The following is a 19,786-nucleotide window of genomic DNA, read 5'->3' on the forward strand; positions in this document are numbered from 1 at the left end:
ACCCTTGGTACTGCTTAAAGTTTGATACAAACAAATGTATACTATGAGCTAAAAAATATCGATCACAAACACCAAGTAAATAATATTGATCTCTCTAAGTTACACGATTATAAGCAGATGTTGATCGCTTTAATTCTTTAAATGAATCCATTAAGTAGATATTGATCTACGTAAATTAACCTAATAAGTACTTCTTCGTTTTTAAATACATGCAATCCGATGTATAAATCGTGTTTACAAATTTACTAATTCTCAACTGATAATTGTGCTTTGACAATAGCATCACTCATTCCCTTAGCATAAGGGAATAAGTGCCCAGCACCTGGTAGCTCATGGTATTGAATCCAAGGCAACCTTTGAGCGATGTAACGTTGCAGCGTAACTGGCACAAGCATATCTTCATCGCCTTGCCAAAGATGAACGGTTCCTTCATTTTTCGGAAATGGATTTTCCAATTCAGTTGGATCAAATTCCCATTTTCCAAATCCAATCATCATATCTCGGTGAATACTTTCATGTACTCCTTGCTGCCTCACATGAACCTGATACAACAAATAAGCAAGAAAAAAAAACTGATAAATGAAAAACATCATCCTGGCTAACAAATATGTACACATAAGTCAATCATGCTGTACAATGTACATATACTATGTTATATTTGTTGTCCATGTCATTTTGACTAGACCTGGCAATCGGACCAACGGATCGGATTCGGACCGGACCAATTCAGATCGGACCGTTTTTGGATCAAGTAACATTCGGACTGGGATCGGACCGGATCAGACCGTTTCGGTTTGGGTCATCGTTCGGACTATTATTTCGGATCGGAATCGGACCAGACCAATTCATATCGGACCGTTTTCGGATCAAGTTACATTTGGACCTGATCGGATCGTTTCAGATTCGGTCATCGTTCGGACTATTATTTCGGATCGGAATCGGAATATGGTGGAATGAATGGAATACTTATGCCAATGATTTTTTTTTTATATAAAAAAACGGGTAAGTTTCGGGTATTTCGGATCAAAGCCAAATCGAAACCAATAATTTCGGATCGGTTTACCTTTGGGTCGGATCGGTTTCGGATCGGGTAAGATTATATCGGATCATTCGGATTTCGGATGCGTTTCGGATCAAGATTATTTCGGATCGGGATTCGGACCGGATCGGGACCGTTTCGGATTCGGATCAAGGTTCGGACCGTCTCGTTCGGACCCAGATCGGACCACAGATCGGATATTTCGGACCGGATTTTCGGATCAGGACCAACTTTGCCAGGTCTAATTTTGACCGATCAATATATTGATCCTTAATTCCCTAGATAAATTTATTAGCATACAAGAAGTAATTATTTACTATGTAAATTGTCTCACAGTGAAGGAAGGGAAAATAAAAGAAATGAATGAACATTAAACTCGTGAGTCAATTCATTGGCCTATTTCCAAGTGGGCGGTTATGTGCTAAAACCCTATTCAACTTCTTTGTGAGACTCTTCTTTGACCTAACACACGTTAAAGTGACACAGAAAATATCATAAAAAGGAAAAAGCGGTTAGGAAGTATGTTTTAACTAACCGTCAAACATATATAATTACTCAAAATTTGAAGAATGTAATAGTTTTTCTAGTCCTCCTTATTTTAAGAACCTTCGCAATTAAACATAATTATTCTAATTATATAATCAAGAAATGAAATGGAAGCAAAGCTTACTTGAAGACGTTAAAGCTAATTAGTAATTACCGCATTCTCAGGTTTCTCACATTTGGCCATTAGTTCTTTATCTTGAGGAGACATTATCTCAGGACTGTAAGCGATAACACTTGAAGGAGGGAACAACTTTTGAGTCTGCCACCAATAAGTTAGCCATGGTGTATAGTGTGCCACTCGCAAGGACCATTGATCCTGTGGAAGTTGCTTGTAGTATGCCTCTCTTGACAAGTTTGCTGGAAAACTAGACCACCAATAGTTGACCACAGGTGTTATTAAAGAAGCTCCTGCTAATCTGTCGTTAATCATACCAAAAATACGGATCAACAAATGTTCGTGACCCTAAAAAATAGGACCGTCTCATAAAATTAGGGACCTGTACTAAAATAAATTATAAAGATTAATTTTTTTCAGGAATAAAAGAGACGAAAGAGTTATAAATGGAGCTTTTTGGAAAATACAAGAAAAAGAAAAACACCAAATAGAGATATCTCTTTATATCTGTAATTAAATTTAGGTTTTTTTTTCTTTGGGCAGACAACTAATAGAATTGGACCCTTATATTTCGGGGGCCTTGTGTAGTTGCTCACCTGCACATGGCCTTAGCTACCTTTGCTAGAAAAGGTGCAATTTAATCATTTAGTCCCAACTTAACATATTAAGAAATGTATGTAATGCTTATATAGTTATATTAAATAAACTACCTATAGACGAAAAAAGAAATTAGGGTTTGTAAAGAGTACATATTATATCATAGTAAACTTTTCAAACTTGTAACTTCTTGTGTCCTGTAGTTAAGGAAATTCTTTACGAAAATCATACCTATGCGGAATGTACTTGAGCAAACCCCATACAGCTTCTCCACCCATAGAGTAGCCAACCACATAAAACTTCTGGCCTAAACCAAGTTGATCTGCAAGTTCTTCTACATTTAATGCAAGACTTTTTGGTGTTCGATTTGGGTCCGGATCACTTTCTCCATACCCGGGTCTATCAAATCCCACAATATATAACCCCAAGCTTTCAATTGTATCCTTGAACAATAAAATCAGACATAAAGTATGAGAAGAACTTATAAATCAATTACTAGTTTCAAATAATAGATCATCACAATTATGGGTGTGTTCTCTTCATCTCAAAAAAATAAATTCTGGTTAGACCTGATCAAATAAGCTCTGTCCACATGCCCGGCCCGGTCCGACTTTTGCGCGGGTTTTGAGCATATTTTTTGGCCTGCGGTCGGACCCGATCCAATTTTTTTCTTTTGGGGCGGGTTTTAAAAATGACTTTTTAGTCTATTTTTTGTCCCAAAATAGCGGGCTTCAGACACAAAATTTTGGCCCGAAATCCGGCCCAATTTGACCAATGAACAATTTTTTAGGCGCGACTAAAACCCAGCCCCATTAATTTTGACACCTTATTTAAACACGTCTAGTTAAATTCAAATAAGTTTAGAAGAATGTAGGTAAAGAGAATGCATCCTCAATTTAATCGCTAGAAAAACCATAGATGTTGACCATTAATTTTGCAAGATAATATAATGTGGTTTAAATTAAAAGAAGAATATAATACAGGAGAAACTTCAGTGGCAATGAAAGCACGAAGCCTTGAGGAGTCAAAGCCATGAATGAAGATGAATTTATGCTTGGCTTTCTCATTTGGCAAGCCATATTCTTTGTAGGCCAAATGCCTTCCATCTTTGAGCTTGACCCTCGGAGCTGTTATCAACGGCCCACCGGGTGAACCCAAGAGTTTTGGTGGGGGAGGGCGAAGAGCCTTGTCAGCCCATGCCAAACAAGCCACCATCACAACTACAAGAAAAAATGATATGTGTGATTAATTTGTCAGCATTTGGCCTTGTACTTTTAAGCCCTATTTCAATTCAACTCACTTAAGTTCAATTCAATTCAAGTATCGCTAATTTCATATCCAACTCTATTATTGTTATTATATTGAAATTACAATTAATTTTTATTATGTTCAGTTTTTGAGTTTTGTTCAGTATAAATCAGTTCAACTTACTTAGTTTTAGTTCAGTACAATTCAGTTTAATTCAAAAACATAGAGAGTTAGAGGTATGTTTTCTTCAACTTTTTTTTTTTGAACTTATTACATACGAGTATTTTCTAAACTTCTCTAAATCTTTTATGAACTTTTTAAAAAAATTCAAAACTCTTCTATACTTTTTCTTACCTTAATTATTTTCTAAATTTTCTTAATCTTTCTTAACATTGTGAACTTTTCTTCATTTTTTGAACTTTTCGAGGATTTTCTATAATACGAGTAAATAAAAGTTGAAGAAAGTAAATCCTTAATCTCATATGCATTAGCCATTTATGCACGCCATGTATGCATGAATTTAAAGTTTTGTACTTTATCTTTTAAATCGAAATGTTACTTAATATTTTTTCATAGGGTTACAGTATATCATTATCAATCATGCCCTTTAAATTATAGAGTTATGAACGTGATACATATGTCAGCTTGCTCATGATCGACACATGCTTTATATGATCTTTAGATTGTAATTAAAAAAAACAATGATGTTCTAAATAACAATGTTCAGAGGGATTAAACGCAATATGTATGAAGCAATAAATTGCCAGTTTTTCGACTGTATTTTGACTTATCATTTGATAGTCGTTGGACACCCGATTTGTACAGAGTTGAACGAACTTATTATAGGGATGACGAATTATGAATGTATGTTACGTAAGACTTTAGTTTAATTATTGTAATTCATATTTTAAGTAAAATAGTGGTGTTTATATTGTATGGAATAATAATTTTTAAATTATAGTTTCAAGGGTTTTTCCCTTCATATAACAACGTACTTTCCTCGTTATTCAAAGATTTGGAATCAATGTTCAATGGATTTTGTTTTGAAACTTGTATTAATTGACAATTATGTCAAATAGATAATTATTTGATATATTGAATATAGTTGACTTTTTCTTTTAAATTTATTATTTATTATTAATTACATGATTTGTTGTGTGAGCTAAAGGTAAGGGAGTCATTTCATGTGTATGCTATTTGCTCCCCTTTTCTTATATAATAGAGATATACAGAATAAATTAGGTTACACCTAATACTATTTGCTGAGTTGAGCAAACTAATTATTAATGTCTATCTCTAGTAAATGGATTACGCACCGGATAGACACATGGATAGATCCAACACGCGTTCAACTAAAGTCACGAATATCTGGAGAAAAAAAGAAAAAAATCGCAAAAAATTTGAAAAAATAACGCTAGTTATAAGTTTCCCGCTCCACCTTACTATCGGTTGTAGAAGTTTGGTTCAATGGTTAGTACTTAGGGCCTAGGGGGCGTTTGGTTGTCATGGGGTAAAGAAAATGGAATCAAGAAAGGGGTAGAGAGGGAAAGGAAAGCCAAACCCTTAGATGTTAAGTGTTGTTTGGTTGGTACAAAGTCATTCTCTTTCTTCCTCCTACTTTCTTCTGCCACAGCACCACCACTTCCTCCCTCCCGTGTAGTGCCGCCGCCACCTTCTCCACCCCAGTAGCGTCGCAAGCCGCCGTCCCTACCCCTTCTCTTCCCGTCGTGCTGCCGCGCCTCCCCCTCCCTTTCCTATTACGTCGCATAATCTCCCTCTTCCCTTTGCGCTAGACTATCACCCCTCCCGCTCCCTGTTCCTGCATTGCCTCTTCTTGCTCCTCCTCCCTGTCGTTTTCACCTACGCTGCCTCCCTTTCATCTACAAGACAGTCCTGGCAGCATTGCACTTTTTCGAAGTTTCCTGGGTTTGTGGTGAACTGTGGTTTAGGTGGTGGGATGGCAGAGGTGGTTTGTGGGTGAACGGTGGTATGGTTGGCGTGGAGCAGGGGCGGATTTACTATGGGTTCACTGGGTTCAGGTGAACCCAGTGATTTTCGGGAAAAAATTGCTCGATTTTTTTTTAATTAAAAATATTTTAGATATTAGATATATATTATATGCGTGCAAAATAAAACATAAAAGAAGCATGTGTCCCAGTGGTTTTAAATCTCTATACATGTGCGCGCGGGACCAAAAGGTCTAGGGTTCGAAACCTCATACAACCTTTTTTTTTTAACCTTCTCATTTCTTTCCCCCCCCCACCCCCACAAACCCAGCCAACATCTTTCGTTTTTCTCTCTCGAACCAAAACCCTAGCTATTAAGTATTCTCATTTCTTTCCCCCCCACAAACCCAGCCAATGAATGTGGATTGTAGATTGTGGATGAATGAATGATTAATTTGATTGAACTTTGTAGTGTCTAGACTCATGGAGTGTAGCGATGGCCTAGCTAACATATGCCACATCCCACAAGACATTTGATAAATATACTGAAATATAACAATTAAGAAACTAAATTAAAACCTAAGTATTAAGAAGATCTTTTGGGAAGCACTATAATCAGAACATCAACCCTCAAAATAGTAAATGATCAACATCATAAGACTCCTTACTAACACTTGAACCCCAACCATAGACCAGTAGACCACATTCTTATAGCATCCTCGCGAGCTTTATTCAGTATCCATCATGCACATGATCACAACCATCGCGAAAAGATCGTAGGATGCTTTTGTAATTTTTTTATTGATGTAATGTAATGAATTAATATTCTATTTAGCTATTGTAGTTTGATATTTGAATTAATGTACTGAACTTTGATTGAATGAATGTATTTTTTTTTACCGGCTCCTAACCCATAGGGTTGGAATCCTGGATACGCCACTGGCATGGAGGAGACGAGGAGTTGTGCGGTGGTTGGGTGGTCAAGTGGTGTTTGAGTGGTTGAGTGAATTGGTGGTTGGGTGGTCAAGGAGATGGCCAATATGAGTCAAAGAAAGGCTAAGTGAAATTTCAGGAGGGGTGGGGGGAAGAGAATAGAGGACTTTGGGGTAAGGAGAGGGTAAAGGGTTTCATTAAATGGAGTAAACAAACAAGTAAGGAAATTAAGTAACTTGATTCCCTTACCCTTTTTAGATACCAAATGTCCCCTTAGTCGATGTGGGGTTCAATTCCTTATCGAAAGCTTTATGTATACTTGTTCCCTCCTTTTTTTTCACTTAACTGATGGTTTGTTTTTTCATTTTTTATTTTCATTTTCCTTCTAATATAATATAAAACTCTATCTTTTTTCCTTTTTTTAATTCAAATGTCTACTTTTAAATTTTGTTTGTTTTCTTTTAGTTTTAAGTTTTATGGAGCATTTTGTTCATTTATTATTTGGGAAAATTCTTCAAATAATCCCAACTTTTATCCACCTTATAATAAGCTCAACTTCATTATTTTGTAAAACACCCTAAGTTTGAGTGCAATCTTATCGAAATAATACGAGCTCTTAAATTACCTATATACAATATATCCAAATGTATTAGTGAGTGCAAAAAAAATAAGAGTTTGTATTACTGTGAGAACCATCCCAAAATGTGTAAATATATATGAGTTAGTCATATTAACTTTTGCCTTTTAATTTTCAGTTTGTAAATAGTTAATATGTAGCTATTTGGATTTGTATCAAAAGAGTTGAGGATATAATTGTCCTTCTATAGATCTATATTTTTGAATGCTCAAATATGTGTTGTTGTTACATAATTGCTAATGCATAAACAATTATAATTTTATTTCTCTCGAGTTTTTCTAAAGGACTCCGAACCCACGTGTCAGATCCTGGATCCACCACTGGACCGACAAAGTTTTTTCGTTAAAGTGGTTGTTTTTAACAAGTTATTTTAGTTAAGATAGTAATTTTTTCAACTATAAAAAAAGATAGTATTTTATTTAAAAGAATGATTACAAAATGAGCTAGAGAAATGGTGGTAAAAAAGGAAAAAAAATCCACAAGTCTAATACTTAAAAGAGAAATTTAAGTCCAACTTAAAAAGTTCAAATATCACAACCACCCACAAAAGCTCAAAGCTTTACATCCCATCAATATACTTTAATTTCCACATCAAATATATATGCAAGTGATCGGACGATTAGTTCCAGAAAAAAAACAAAAATTAAAATTTGAGATTAATGAAGGAGAAGCAAACTTACCTAAATATATTAGAAAAAATGATTTTGGATTAGATTTTTGGGTTTGAGTCCTTGTTGATGCTGCTGACATATTCTTGCTCTTCTCTTCTCCTCTCTTTAATTCTCTCTAATTCAAAATATTAACCCATCATTTATGGTAACAGGATAGATTTTGCAAATTAAATACGTTGTTAAAAGCGTTTGACTAATGGCAAAAGATGTTAGCGTATTAGAGTTAATAGTAGTACTACTTTATTAGGGAATTTAGCTGGTAATGACGAGTGAGTGGGGTACCCAATCATAAAAAAAAAAGTGTTGTAGTTTAGAAAAAAGGCGTCAACACTCAACACGTTCACCATGCAATATTTTCTTTTGCTCCCTGGGCCCTAGCACGTTCTAGAAGAAAGAAAAAATTTATCATGAAAAACATACAAGGCCTTGTACCTGTATTTAGATAAGTAAAAAAAATATATATGAGAAGATCACGAGGATAACTTCTAATATGTCACTTACAAAGATGAAATTTAGAAGTGAGTGATTACAATCTTTTATAAAAATAAAAAAGTAGAGTCTATTAAATGATCAACATTGGCTATAGTATCTAATTTGGTGATTTGTTTGTTTTTTGATAAATGTGTTTGTTGCTCGGCATGCTCCATTGGTGGAAGGAAGAAACCTTGTACCAAATGAAGAGCACTCATGGTACATTGGTACACCCAGGTATTTTTGTAATAAATTACAACTCCAGGGGCACGTTTGTAATTTCGCGTACTCTTTCTCCTCTTCCTCTTTCGCTTGTTCTCCTCTTCCATGTGCTTTCACTGTCATTTTTTCCGGCGATGTTGTCGGGTCTGCCGCTGCTCATTTTCGACGGGGTGTGCAACGACGGCGGTGATCGTTTAAGTCTTCGTCATTTTTGTCGTCGTCGTTGTTTCAGGGCTCATTTCTCTCTCTTCTTTCTCGCTCTTTTTTCTCGCCGGAAACATAGAGATCAAAACTTCAACGATCTGAAATTCGCAAGATGATGATGATGAGGCGACTGAAATTCCACGATCTGAAAGTCGACAGATCTGAAATTCGCGAAACAAAAAGAAACGAGTTGAAATTCGTCGATTTGTTCAATTTCTCATTGTTGCTCATTTGTGCTGTTCTTGTTGTTTTGTTCAATTGATCTGTTGTTGTTGTTGTTGTTCAATTAGTTCTCTCTCTCCTCCTTCCTTCCTTCCAAACACAACAATGGAGATCTAAAATTCACGAAAAAAAAGAAATTTCCAGATCTGAAATTGAGGAAGAAGATGATGAGCAAATGACAAAGTTTGCTCGTTTGGGTAAAAGTGTGCTCATTTTCTTAAATGAGTAAAAATTCTTGCTCATTTTACTCATTTGCTCATTTTACTCATTTGCTCATTTTGCCCATTTGCTGAAAATAGCCTTGGGTGTACCATGAGCATGGTACACCCAGGTCTACTATAAAGATTCTCCACCAAATGAGCTTTAATTGACAGTAGCACATATATAATACATACTCCCTCTACTTATTTTTTATCATTTTCACTTAGAATCTTGATACTATTAATACTTAGAGAGAATCTTATCAATTTTTTTCAAATTATAAGAAAAAATATAGTTATGTGAGATCTTGTTTGATTCGTCTCAATTAGTACATTATTAATATTCAATCGTTATAATTTTTAATAATATATGATGAAAGATATTTAAGTTCAAAGATGTGCATTGAGAGATGCGCACAGAAAAGTGAGAAAGATAAAAAAAAACAGAGGGAGTACTTCCTTTTTTTTTATTATGAAAAACATACAAGACCATGAACCTGTTTTTTAGATAAAGGTTTTAAAAAATATATTAAAAGATATTTGCACGAGGAGAACTTCTATTATGTCATTTACAAAGATAAAATTTAAAAGTGAGTGATTACAATCTTTGCGAAAAAAAGATAGAGTCTATTATATGATCAACATTGGCTATCCTATCCAATCTGGTGATTTATTTGCTTTTTAGTAGATGTGTTTGATGTTCCATTGGTGGAAGGAGGAAACCTGGTACCAAATGAGCCTTAATTGACAATAGCACATACATAATACATACTTCCTCTTTGTTTTAGTTGCAAAAATTTTCATTTTAATTAAAGCTTAATTGGAGAAGGAGAAGTGGGTTTTAATTGGAGAAGGAGAAGTGGGTTTTAATTGGAGAAGGAGAAGTGGGCTTTGATTGGAGGAGAGAAAAAAAAAGCACATTTTTTTTTCGAGCCATAAATAGCCGTTAGGAATTAAATATATTTCCTGTAAAGTATAACTGTCAGTCTCGATAGTGGGGTCGCACAGTTTTTTTCAATATAAAATTGTAAGTTAATAGAAAAGTTAACGCCGTTATACTTTGGGTGAGCAAACTGCAACTTTTGAAAGTAGGGTGAGCAAACTGGGGAATATTTTTAGTACACCTGGGTGTACCATGCTCATGGTACACCCAAGGCTATTTTCTCCAAATGAGCAAAATGAGCAAATGAGCAAAGTGAACAAATGAGCAAAATGAGCAAATGAGTAAAGTGAACAAATGAGCAAATTAAACAAAATGAGCAACTGAGCAAAATGAGCAAATGAGCAAGCATTTCTACTCATCAAAGAAAATGAGCAAACTTTGAATAAGCACAAATTACTCATTTAAGAAAATGAACAAACTTGAATAAGCACAAATTAGGTAAATAAGCACCGCTCCACACCACCACCACCATGAACAAACTACTTTCTCTCTCCTCCTCCACATCTCAACCACTCCGGCGACCGTATGACAAAAAAAACAATCATTAACTTGCATAAACTGTAAAAATCAGAAACAAAAGATTTGAAAGTAAGGTAAACAAAGCATAATCCTTGACTAATCTCTCTCCTTAACCCAGAAAAATAAAAATGGTGTGTTGAACTACAATGTTGAAGCAAGGAATCGGAAGAAATGAAGTTGAAATTTACAGAACAAACACTTGAATTGAGAATCTTCTTCATTGTTTTCCTCTGCGTTCCAATCATCCCAACCTTCATCAGCTTCAAATTTTTGGTCATCTTCATCAATGGCAAAATCTGAATCTTCGAGATCTGGAAATGAAGACCAAAACCCCCAAAATGTTACGCCGAAGAAGAAGACGACGACGATGAAAACGACGGTATCGTCGGAAATGAACAGCAGCAAAAGCAGCGCAGCATCGCCAGAAAAAATGGCAATGAAAGCACGCGGAAGAGGAGAACACGCGAAAGAGGAGGAGGAGAGAGAGTGAGCAAAATTACGAACATGCCCCTGAAGTTTCAATTAATCACGAAAATGTCCCTGGGTGTACCATGCTCATGGTACACCCGGGTGTACCATGAGTGGACTCGAGCAAACTGCAACTTTTATCAAACTTCAGTACCCAAAAGTATACTTAACTCGACCAGATTGTGACAAATTTTACAAAATATCTCTTGACTATATTTTTTTGTGTAATGATGAGACAATATAACCAAAGACGCACACTTGATTGATAAATTGTGTCAACAAAGCAAATGATATATCAAAAAAAGAGAGATGATAATAACAAACTTATCACTTACTCAGAGCACATATTTGAACAAACAGGTATATAAATGATGTTTACTACTCTAGTTCTCAAATCTCAATAGATAATTGTGCTTTGACAATAGCATCACTCATTCCCTTAGCATAAGGGAACAAGTGTCCAGCCCCTGGTAGCTCATGGTATTGAATCCACGGCAATTGTTGAGCTATATAACGTTGCAGCGTCACTGGCACAAGCATATCTTCATCGCCTTGCCAAAGATGAACAATTCCTTCATTATTTGGAAATGGATTTTCCAATTCAATTGGATCAAATTCCCATTTTCCAAATCCAACTATCATATCTCTATGGATGCATTCATGTACACCTTGCTGCCTCACAGAAACCTGATACCACAAAATAAGAAAGAAAAAATTAACATCATTGTAGCTGATTGATATGTTTTTTTTTTTATTCATATAGGCTACGGAGGCAGTATAAAAAAGAAAATGGGAGATTCAGACCTGTGACTTTCTCAATCTTAACCACTAGGTCAAGACATAATGAACGATATGTGCGTGCATCAGACTATTTTTGCTTGTAAAAAAATGTGCATTGATATTATGGAGGCAAACATGTAAAGGAAGATAAGAACTTGGTGAATGAGGATCGTCTAACAAGATACTAAATCTTTAACCTCCGGAACAACTAATTAAAAATTATATCATCAATCATTCAAATTTATACTTCTTCATTTCTTTTTTCAGTTTTTGTAAGATATTGTCACTTATTTTTGGTCCATTTCATTCCTATTTCAACAAAAGATATACAAAATCAAAATCATCCTTGACCTACGCCCTCCATGCTCGTCAAATAAAGTCAAATAACAATTGGACTCAATTTTTTAGCTTAATCGAGTAGATCCTTAGAGAAAAGAAGTGGTACTAAATGTATAGACATTATTATTTTTGAATATGGGAAGTGTGTAATTTAAATAGAGTCACATAAAGTTAATAGTTAGTACTGTTTTGCTTTATTTTTTTGAGTTGTAGTACTGTTCTAATTTGGACGGGTCATTATTCCTCCTTTTCAATATGCTATTGATTGCTATAGCCTTTAGAAGTATGACTACTGTATGGGTCATGTGAATGAGCACGTTTCTTTCTTTTTTTTGGTTGTTTGTTTGTTTGCAAGTGATCTGATCATCTGATTACTTAACAAAAAAACATAAAAGCATTATCATGCGTCTTTTAAACGACACAACACGAGCTACGTTTGAGCATGGTTGCATGGGAAGCCATCAATTGATCACTTCCTTTGTTGTGGTAAAGTTGATCCAAAACCTCAAAACTTGAACCAAAGGACTCAAACTAAGACTCGACTCAGACTCGAGCTCATCATAACTAATCAAGGGTAAACATAAGGTTGATTAGGCTTAATCGGAGCAAATAAGTTCAGTTTAAATAAATTTAAGTGAAGAAAATGCAACAAAGTTAATAAAACAGTTTTAAGCAGTAACTTGTCTCTACGTGACGGCCAATTAGTTGATTAGGTTGTCTAAAATTAAAACATGGCAACAAAATTGATGGAAAAACTTGACAGCATGTCTCTAGCTACTTGATTAAATCCTTCTCAAGTCTGATGTAAGGAAAAGTTCCTTCTCAAGTATTTATTTCGATCTTAATATAAGATCAAGTTGTATATATATATTTTCCTAAAGTCTTTGTATGATTAAAGTTATTAATTAATACTCTAAGACTTTGCTTTCAGTTTATAGTCAATAATATAATGTCAAAATCCAATCAATATACCGTCTCAAAGATGAGCTCAGTCTTTTTTTTTTTTTGGGCCCCCATTCGAGGACCCGTGGTAAGATGAATTACCTCTGAGCTGCCCTCGCACAGGGCCACTCACCCAGAGGCCCAACAAGCCCCAACCCCCCTCCCCCCTCCCCAATAATATTGAAATTTGCTTCCACCAAAATTCAAACCTTGGTCTCCCATGTGGGAGATAGGAAGCGATACCATTGGACTCAAGGGTCCTTGGTATGAGCTCAGATTATGTGACATTTACATAAGAAAAGAAGACATACATCTCATAGCCCATAGGTACGACTATTAGCCATTTCAAAGTAAATTATACCTTAAAATACAAAATTAGATAGAGCCTAGCTCCATTTTTGGAGGGTTCTTAGTGTGTTTCTCTTCCAGGCAATTATTAGATTGCAAATAGAGAAAAGATAAAACTACTAGTTTTACTATACTATTGTGGAGCTACGAGTAGTTGTGGCTTGAAAATAACCTTGTATTTAGGCAAAGCTACATGATTTTACAATAATTTGGACATGCTTTTTTGTTTTCCATTTGAGAGGTTGTAGCTTGAAATCGTTGTACGAGTTGGAAAAATATGATGGGACATAACAAGATATAAGTAGTTGTGGCTTACTATTGAGCATGCTCTTAGCTTTCTACAGTTGTACTCCCTCCATCTAATTCTCCCATCATGGTACTCCATCATTATATTATGAAATGCTTTTTTTTCTATTTCAATAATTTCGCCGTTTATTTTTTAAAAAGGGACTACTCTTTACAGCTAGTACACAACCCTCAACTATCAATATGTTTGAGATGGCCCTGCTAACTTGTCAACATTACGTACTATTTAATTTGTTTGCAAGATATAATTTTTTTTTCAAAGATAAGAGAAATGGGACTCACTTGAGGGAAATAAGAGGAAATCCTCAAATGAATTGTATGAAGTTTGATCCCTAAACCTCAGGGATATGAGGTGGGAAGCGATGCCACTACTCCACCACCTCAACCTCAATAAAAATATAAAATGGAAGCAAAACAAACTTCAAGATACTGAAAAAATACTAGCTAAAATTACCGCATTTGCAGGGTTCTCAAATCTTGGCATGAGTTCTTTATCTTGACGAGACAAAATCTCACGACTATGCTCAATAACACTTGAAGGAGGGAACAATTTTTGAGTCTGCCACCAATAAGTTAGCCAAGGTGCATAGTGTGCAACTCGCAATGACCATTTATCCTGTGGAAGTTGCTTGTAGTGATATGCATCATTCGTCAATTGCGTTGGTAAATTGGACCACCAATAGTTGACAACAGGTGTTACCAACGACGCTCCTGCTAATCTGTTGTTGCATAGTACGTAGTACGTACCCAAAAATAAAGAAGGCAAGCAACATAAGCATATCTTAGTATGTGTTGTCAAAGAAAAAGCATTTGATATCCAAGTAGATTTTTTTTATCCGTTCAACTAAGCTAAATTTAATCTTAGTATACTGAAATGAATTGAATTGAATTTAATTTAAGTGTATTAAATTGAACTTGCAAGAATAAGGAAACCTCTTAGAAATCGTACCTGTGAGGAATGTACTTGAGCAAACCCCATACAGCTTCTCCACCCATGGAGTAGCCAACCACATAGAATTTAGGGCCTAAACCAAGTTGATCCGCTAACTCTTCTACATCTAATGCAAGACTTTTCGGTGTTCGATTTGGGTCCGGGTCACTTTCTCCATACCCGGGTCTATCGAATCCCACAATATATAACCCCAAGGTTTCAATCGTATCCTTAAACAATAAAATCAGACAAGATAAAGTATGAGTATATAAATTAGTTTTAGAATAATAGGTCACATTTAAGTCAAAGTAAAAGTAATATCATACGGGAGAAAGTTCAGTGGCAATAAAAGCATGAAGCCTGCATGAGTCAAATCCATGAATGAAGATAAATTTGTGTTTGGCTTTCTCATTTGGTACACCGTATTCTTTGTACGCCAAATGTCTTCCATCCCTGAGCTTGATCCTCGGTGCCGTTATCGGCGGACCGCCGGGAGAACCTAAGACTTTTGGCGGGGGAGGGCGGAGAGCCTTGTCAGCCCATGCCAAGCAAGCCACAATCACAACCACAAGAATTTTGCCATACACACCTGAAATTAATTCATGTGATTGTCTTGTTACTATATGGTAGAAAGGATTACTGTTCTTAGAGCACTCCCAATAGTGATATAATCCATCACCAAAATCAGAAATTTTGGGTTGAACAAAAAAAACAAGCATTCCATTGGTGATACAAAACCTATCACCAAGTGACATATCATGTCATTGTTCACCATGTGAAAAAACTCATCACCATGTGGCAAGCTTGAACCGTGCAAATTGAAGACAAAAATTGCATTGTCACACACAGCCAGCCAATGGCAAGCTGCCACGTGGCTGCTGCTGTGTTTTTTTGGGAAATTTCGTGGAAATTTCCACGGAATTTCCCAGAAAATTCCTATTTCAAAAAAAAAAAAAAACCCAAAATTCATATTTTTTTTCTCCTGTATAAAATGATACCCATATTGATATATTTCAGAACAAAAAAAAAAAACACTTCTCCTCCTCACCTTTCTCTCTCTAAAAATATTTATACATCATTTTTCTCTATAATTATATGTAAATTATATTAATATGTAAATTATTTTTATTTTTAATATGTAAATTATATTATTAATTGAAGTAGGAAAGAGAAATAGGAGAGAGAAAGTTGAGGTGGGGTAGTGAAAAGTAGGAGAGATAAAGTGGAGTTTGATGGTTTTTTGTTCATGAGTGGGGTGGAGGTGATATATTTGATCATGAAATGATCAAAACATGAGTAAGTAGGAAAATTTGGTGATCAAACCCATCACCATTGAGAATGCTCTTAGATATCAATCCAAGAAGAAAAAAAATGCCACATCAATTATGTTATTATTGTAACATTGTCCTTGACACGATTTTTAAGAAAGTCACGTGAACAGAAAATCTCCTATTCTTCATACTTTTGTCATAGTACGTCTTTAAGAAAGACGTTAAAGGTATAACTTACTAGTGTTAACAAAACATTAAATAAAAATAAATCATAATATAATATTTCCTAAGACAATAATATATCTAAAAGATATTTATGATTTTTATTATATTGTAATTAATATTCTTATTAGCAAACTATATTCCTATAATATAACTTCCTAGTATATATTAACCAGTCACTTAATGGAAATAAATAATAAGATAATATTTTTAAGATAATTATATATCTTTAATATATTTTTAATATATTTATATGCTCTAATATGCCTAATACTATCGGAACACCAAATGGCGATTGGGAGCTGATACTTCTCATGCTTCTCCACTTCCTTCATTCCTAACTTTTGCGAAATTTCTTGCCGATGTTATGCAGCCATATATTTTCTAAAAGAGATCTCTAATTTAGCAAAATGTATTTTCTAACCAAAAGCTCTTTTATATTTGTTGATAATATCAGCTAACACATAGCTCCTGGAGATTTGCGTGTGTGGAAAGCACATTGTAAAATTCCTAGTACTTAAAAACTACTCTCTCCATTTCATTTTAATCTACACACTTACATTTTTCACGCATGTTAATGCAAGATTTTGAGGACATATATCTTTAATTATATAAAGTACATACTAATAAAATACATGTTATGATAAATCTAACAAGATCCCATATGACTATATTTTCATCCGCGTATAAATCACAAATGATGGTCAAAGTGAAATTTATGAATAGTGTAAAATATCAAAGTATAACAATTAAAATGAAACGAACAGAATATATTTAATTTGATGGTTTTACATATTCCTAAATGTTACATATTGCAAACTCTTAATTAATAAAATCTTGAGGAAAGTAAGGAGGTTTGAATATATATGTGATCCACATAAGGTTATCTTAAAAAGCGGGCAATGTGATCATCAAAATAACTCGAAAATGCTCTGAATTTGTACAAGATATCAATCATAAATACACAAGTCTTTACTCCATTATTGTTATGTGAGCCCCTTTAAGTAAGTCACTTTACTACCGTCAATTTCTCTTATGACTTCATTTGGTATATGGAATTTTTGCCAACTTCTAGTAAGCACGTCAAATAGCCCACAAAGGCACAAATCTTATTTTTGGAATGTTGTGAATATGTAATATGGCGGTTTGAGCAATACAGTATGGTATACAGCCTACAGGTACATGGTGTTCATGGTTCTGTTTTTCTAATTTGGGCTCTACTTTGACATATTTCGTTTAGGTTAATTAGAATGGTACTCTATAAACTTTTTAATTAATTTCTTTCTTCATATTTTGTATTTTGTATACTTTTAATTTCTTAAAGATAATATAATTATTCTTTTCTAACCAAGCTTGTTTGGTGAAGGTGATGGGGAATTCACCTAATTTCAAACCCACTAGGCCACTCCTCACTTGTACTTGGGATTAGGGATTCCCTTAATCAGTTAATCCCCCCTACTGTCAACCGTTGACCTGTATAGTTGGGCTGGCTGACTCAACACAAATTAGGAGTCCCCAGTTAGTGAACCACGTTAAATCTGTATATCGATTTTCATTATTTCTTTGTTGTTTCCTTGCTTCCCATACAACAGTATTATGACTTTTCAGAAATCTTATTATATTCAAACTTTTTAAGTCAATAAAAAACCTGGATGAGACTTTTTCCTAATTGCTTTTTAGTTTTGCTCAAAAGTAGATTATTTTCTAACAAATCTTACGTAGCATTAATGTAAAAGACTAATAATAATGAGGTAAAGAAACTAACTAAATCATGGAAAAAGTTGACACTACAAAATGGTCAAACAAGGAAAATGAATGGATCGTCACCTTAACACCATCCCCTCAAAAAACAAAAAAGAATCATCACCAGATCGCAGATTCCGAAACAAATCCTATATACTATGTCATTTTAGTGAATTTGGCATCAACAACTAAAAAATGATGCAGAATGTATAGTTTAAGATGAGTATAACAAAATCAATTAACATAATTTATCACCCTTATATATATATATATATATATATATATATATATATATATATATATATAACAAAGATGGAATTCTCAAAGTAACAAATAATGAAATGAAGAAGAAGATAAATGAGATACTTGCCTAAAGAAAATGATTTAGGATTAGATTTGCGGGTGTGAGCTCTAGCTGATGCTGCTGAAATCTTCTTAGTCTTCTCTTCTCCTCCCATTTTCCTCTCTTTTCTCTGTACCTTTTTTCAGAAAAACAGGAGAGTTTGTTGTCAACTTATATAATACTACGAAGTAAACAAATGAAGTTCATTTAAATTTACTATTTTGGCCGGCTCAATTAAGTACCTATCAGCTGGCAATGACGGACGTACCCAAGATAAACGGCATTCTTGTCCATATGCAATAAGAATTTTTATTTTTTTTTGAGAAACATCAAACCATATGCAACAAGAGTTAATGTTTAAGTCAAGTTGTTACTTTTTAAAATAATCTAGAAACTCATTTCACATAGTTGCCAACATTGCGTCTACACATGTGGTAAGACTTTTTTCTTCTTCCTAGACCACGTTAAGAAAGACTAATAATATTCTTATAAAAAGACCTTGAAGTTTTTTTGTTTGTTTGGTAATACCTAGAGTCTAGAAATGTATTGTGGGAGTGAAACCTCAAACAAGTGAGAAAAATATTAGGTATTAAGTTTCGGACACAGATTCGATCAATATCCGTTGGGTTTGAAATCCGGAATTGATACTATTGGGACAGATTCGAGTACGAAAAGTCAGATTCGGTTGTAACTGGTCTGATTCTCAAGTTATCAGAATCGGTCGCAACTAGATACCAATTGGAACTGGTTCCGAAATTGGATATCTAATATGTGTAATGTACCTAACAAAAATAAATAACATGTTGGGTTATCGAGCTTGAATGAACAAACGTCGAAAAGTTGAAGAAGACGCAAAAGAGTAGCACGCTGGGCGGGTTAGCTTGAATTGGGGCTCGAGCAGGATTCTTGGTCGAACCTGAATTATGCTTAGGGCCTGTTCTCTTCGGCATAAAATAACTAAACTGAACTGAATTGAACTGAACTGAAATGAATAGTGATATGTGAGAGTAAAACTATTGTCAGAGTTGAACTAAATTGAAAATAAACTGGGGAGAACAACTCCTTAGTTGGGCACATTTTGGAAGCTCAAGCCAGGAACTCCTATGGATGGAGAGCTCGGGTGAGGTTCGATGTGGCCTGGGCGAGTGTTAGAGCCCAAGTGGGTTTGTTTGCTTGGGAAAGCATTAGTTGTTGCTATCTTTTGTATACTAGGTTTAGTAACCAGGCGGAGAAATCTACGAGTTTACAATTTATTTGTAATTTGAAAGTAAATTTCAACCATTGAGTTGTGTTATAGCCTAGAACTATATACCTCTCTTTTCAAATGTTAGAAAGTTGAAAAGAGAGAGTTAGTGAGGAGAACTAACTTAGTCCATTAGGGATTGTAATCTTCATCCATCTACTTCATAAATCAAAGGTGCTTTGATTAATGGATTTTTTTTCAGTGCTTAGGTCTATTCAGGTTAATGAATCTCAGTGTTCTCTTTATTGCTTTCTTTTGTCGTATTTTGGTTTCCTTCAATTTCTCAAATATTGTTTATTATTGATAATTGCAAGTAATGACATTCGCTTAGTCTACT

The 19,786-nt window shown here is 34.7% G+C and overlaps 2 protein-coding genes across 2 annotated transcripts; both read right to left on the minus strand.

The window, feature by feature from the left end:
- Positions 1 to 8,370, minus strand: LOC104898446 (uncharacterized). The gene is made up of 5 exons (XM_048648482.2): positions 7,742 to 8,370; positions 3,279 to 3,517; positions 2,529 to 2,740; positions 1,740 to 2,001; positions 1 to 542 (listed from the first exon to the last, which is right to left on the minus strand). Exons 1-5 carry the CDS (start codon positions 7,809 to 7,811, stop codon positions 246 to 248), a joined length of 1,080 nt encoding a protein of 359 aa, XP_048504439.1. The 5' UTR covers positions 7,812 to 8,370; the 3' UTR covers positions 1 to 245.
- Positions 8,371 to 11,222: 2,852 nt separating this feature from the next.
- Positions 11,223 to 18,400, minus strand: LOC104898376 (hypothetical protein). The gene is made up of 5 exons (XM_010685443.4): positions 18,234 to 18,400; positions 14,954 to 15,216; positions 14,646 to 14,857; positions 14,151 to 14,415; positions 11,223 to 11,668 (listed from the first exon to the last, which is right to left on the minus strand). The coding sequence occupies exons 1-5, from the start codon at positions 18,319 to 18,321 to the stop codon at positions 11,372 to 11,374; spliced, it is 1,125 nt and encodes a 374-aa protein (XP_010683745.2). The 5' UTR covers positions 18,322 to 18,400; the 3' UTR covers positions 11,223 to 11,371.
- Between the last annotated feature and the right edge of the window lie 1,386 nt (positions 18,401 to 19,786).

The sequence above is a fragment of the Beta vulgaris genome, chromosome 7 (assembly GCF_026745355.1).
Source record: "Beta vulgaris subsp. vulgaris cultivar EL10 chromosome 7, EL10.2, whole genome shotgun sequence".
In the NCBI taxonomy this organism is placed as follows: Eukaryota; Viridiplantae; Streptophyta; class Magnoliopsida; order Caryophyllales; family Amaranthaceae; genus Beta; species Beta vulgaris.

Excerpts from the sequence above, each read along its gene's own strand:
- LOC104898446 (XM_048648482.2), bottom strand. The coding sequence starts at position 7,811 with ATGTCAGCAGCATCAACAAGGACTCAAACCCAAAAATCTAATCCAAAA. Across the intron at positions 3,518-7,741 it reads ATTTTTTCTAATATATTTAG|TTGTGATGGTGGCTTGTTTG; the intron begins GTAAGTTTGCTT and ends TTTTTCTTGTAG. Across the intron at positions 2,741-3,278 it reads TTGCCACTGAAGTTTCTCCT|GATACAATTGAAAGCTTGGG; the intron begins GTATTATATTCT and ends TTATTGTTCAAG.
- LOC104898376 (XM_010685443.4), bottom strand. The coding sequence starts at position 18,321 with ATGGGAGGAGAAGAGAAGACTAAGAAGATTTCAGCAGCATCAGCTAGA. Across the intron at positions 15,217-18,233 it reads TCCTAAATCATTTTCTTTAG|GTGTGTATGGCAAAATTCTT; the intron begins GCAAGTATCTCA and ends AATTAATTTCAG. Across the intron at positions 11,669-14,150 it reads TTGAGAACCCTGCAAATGCG|GTTTCTGTGAGGCAGCAAGG; the intron begins GTAATTTTAGCT and ends TTGTGGTATCAG.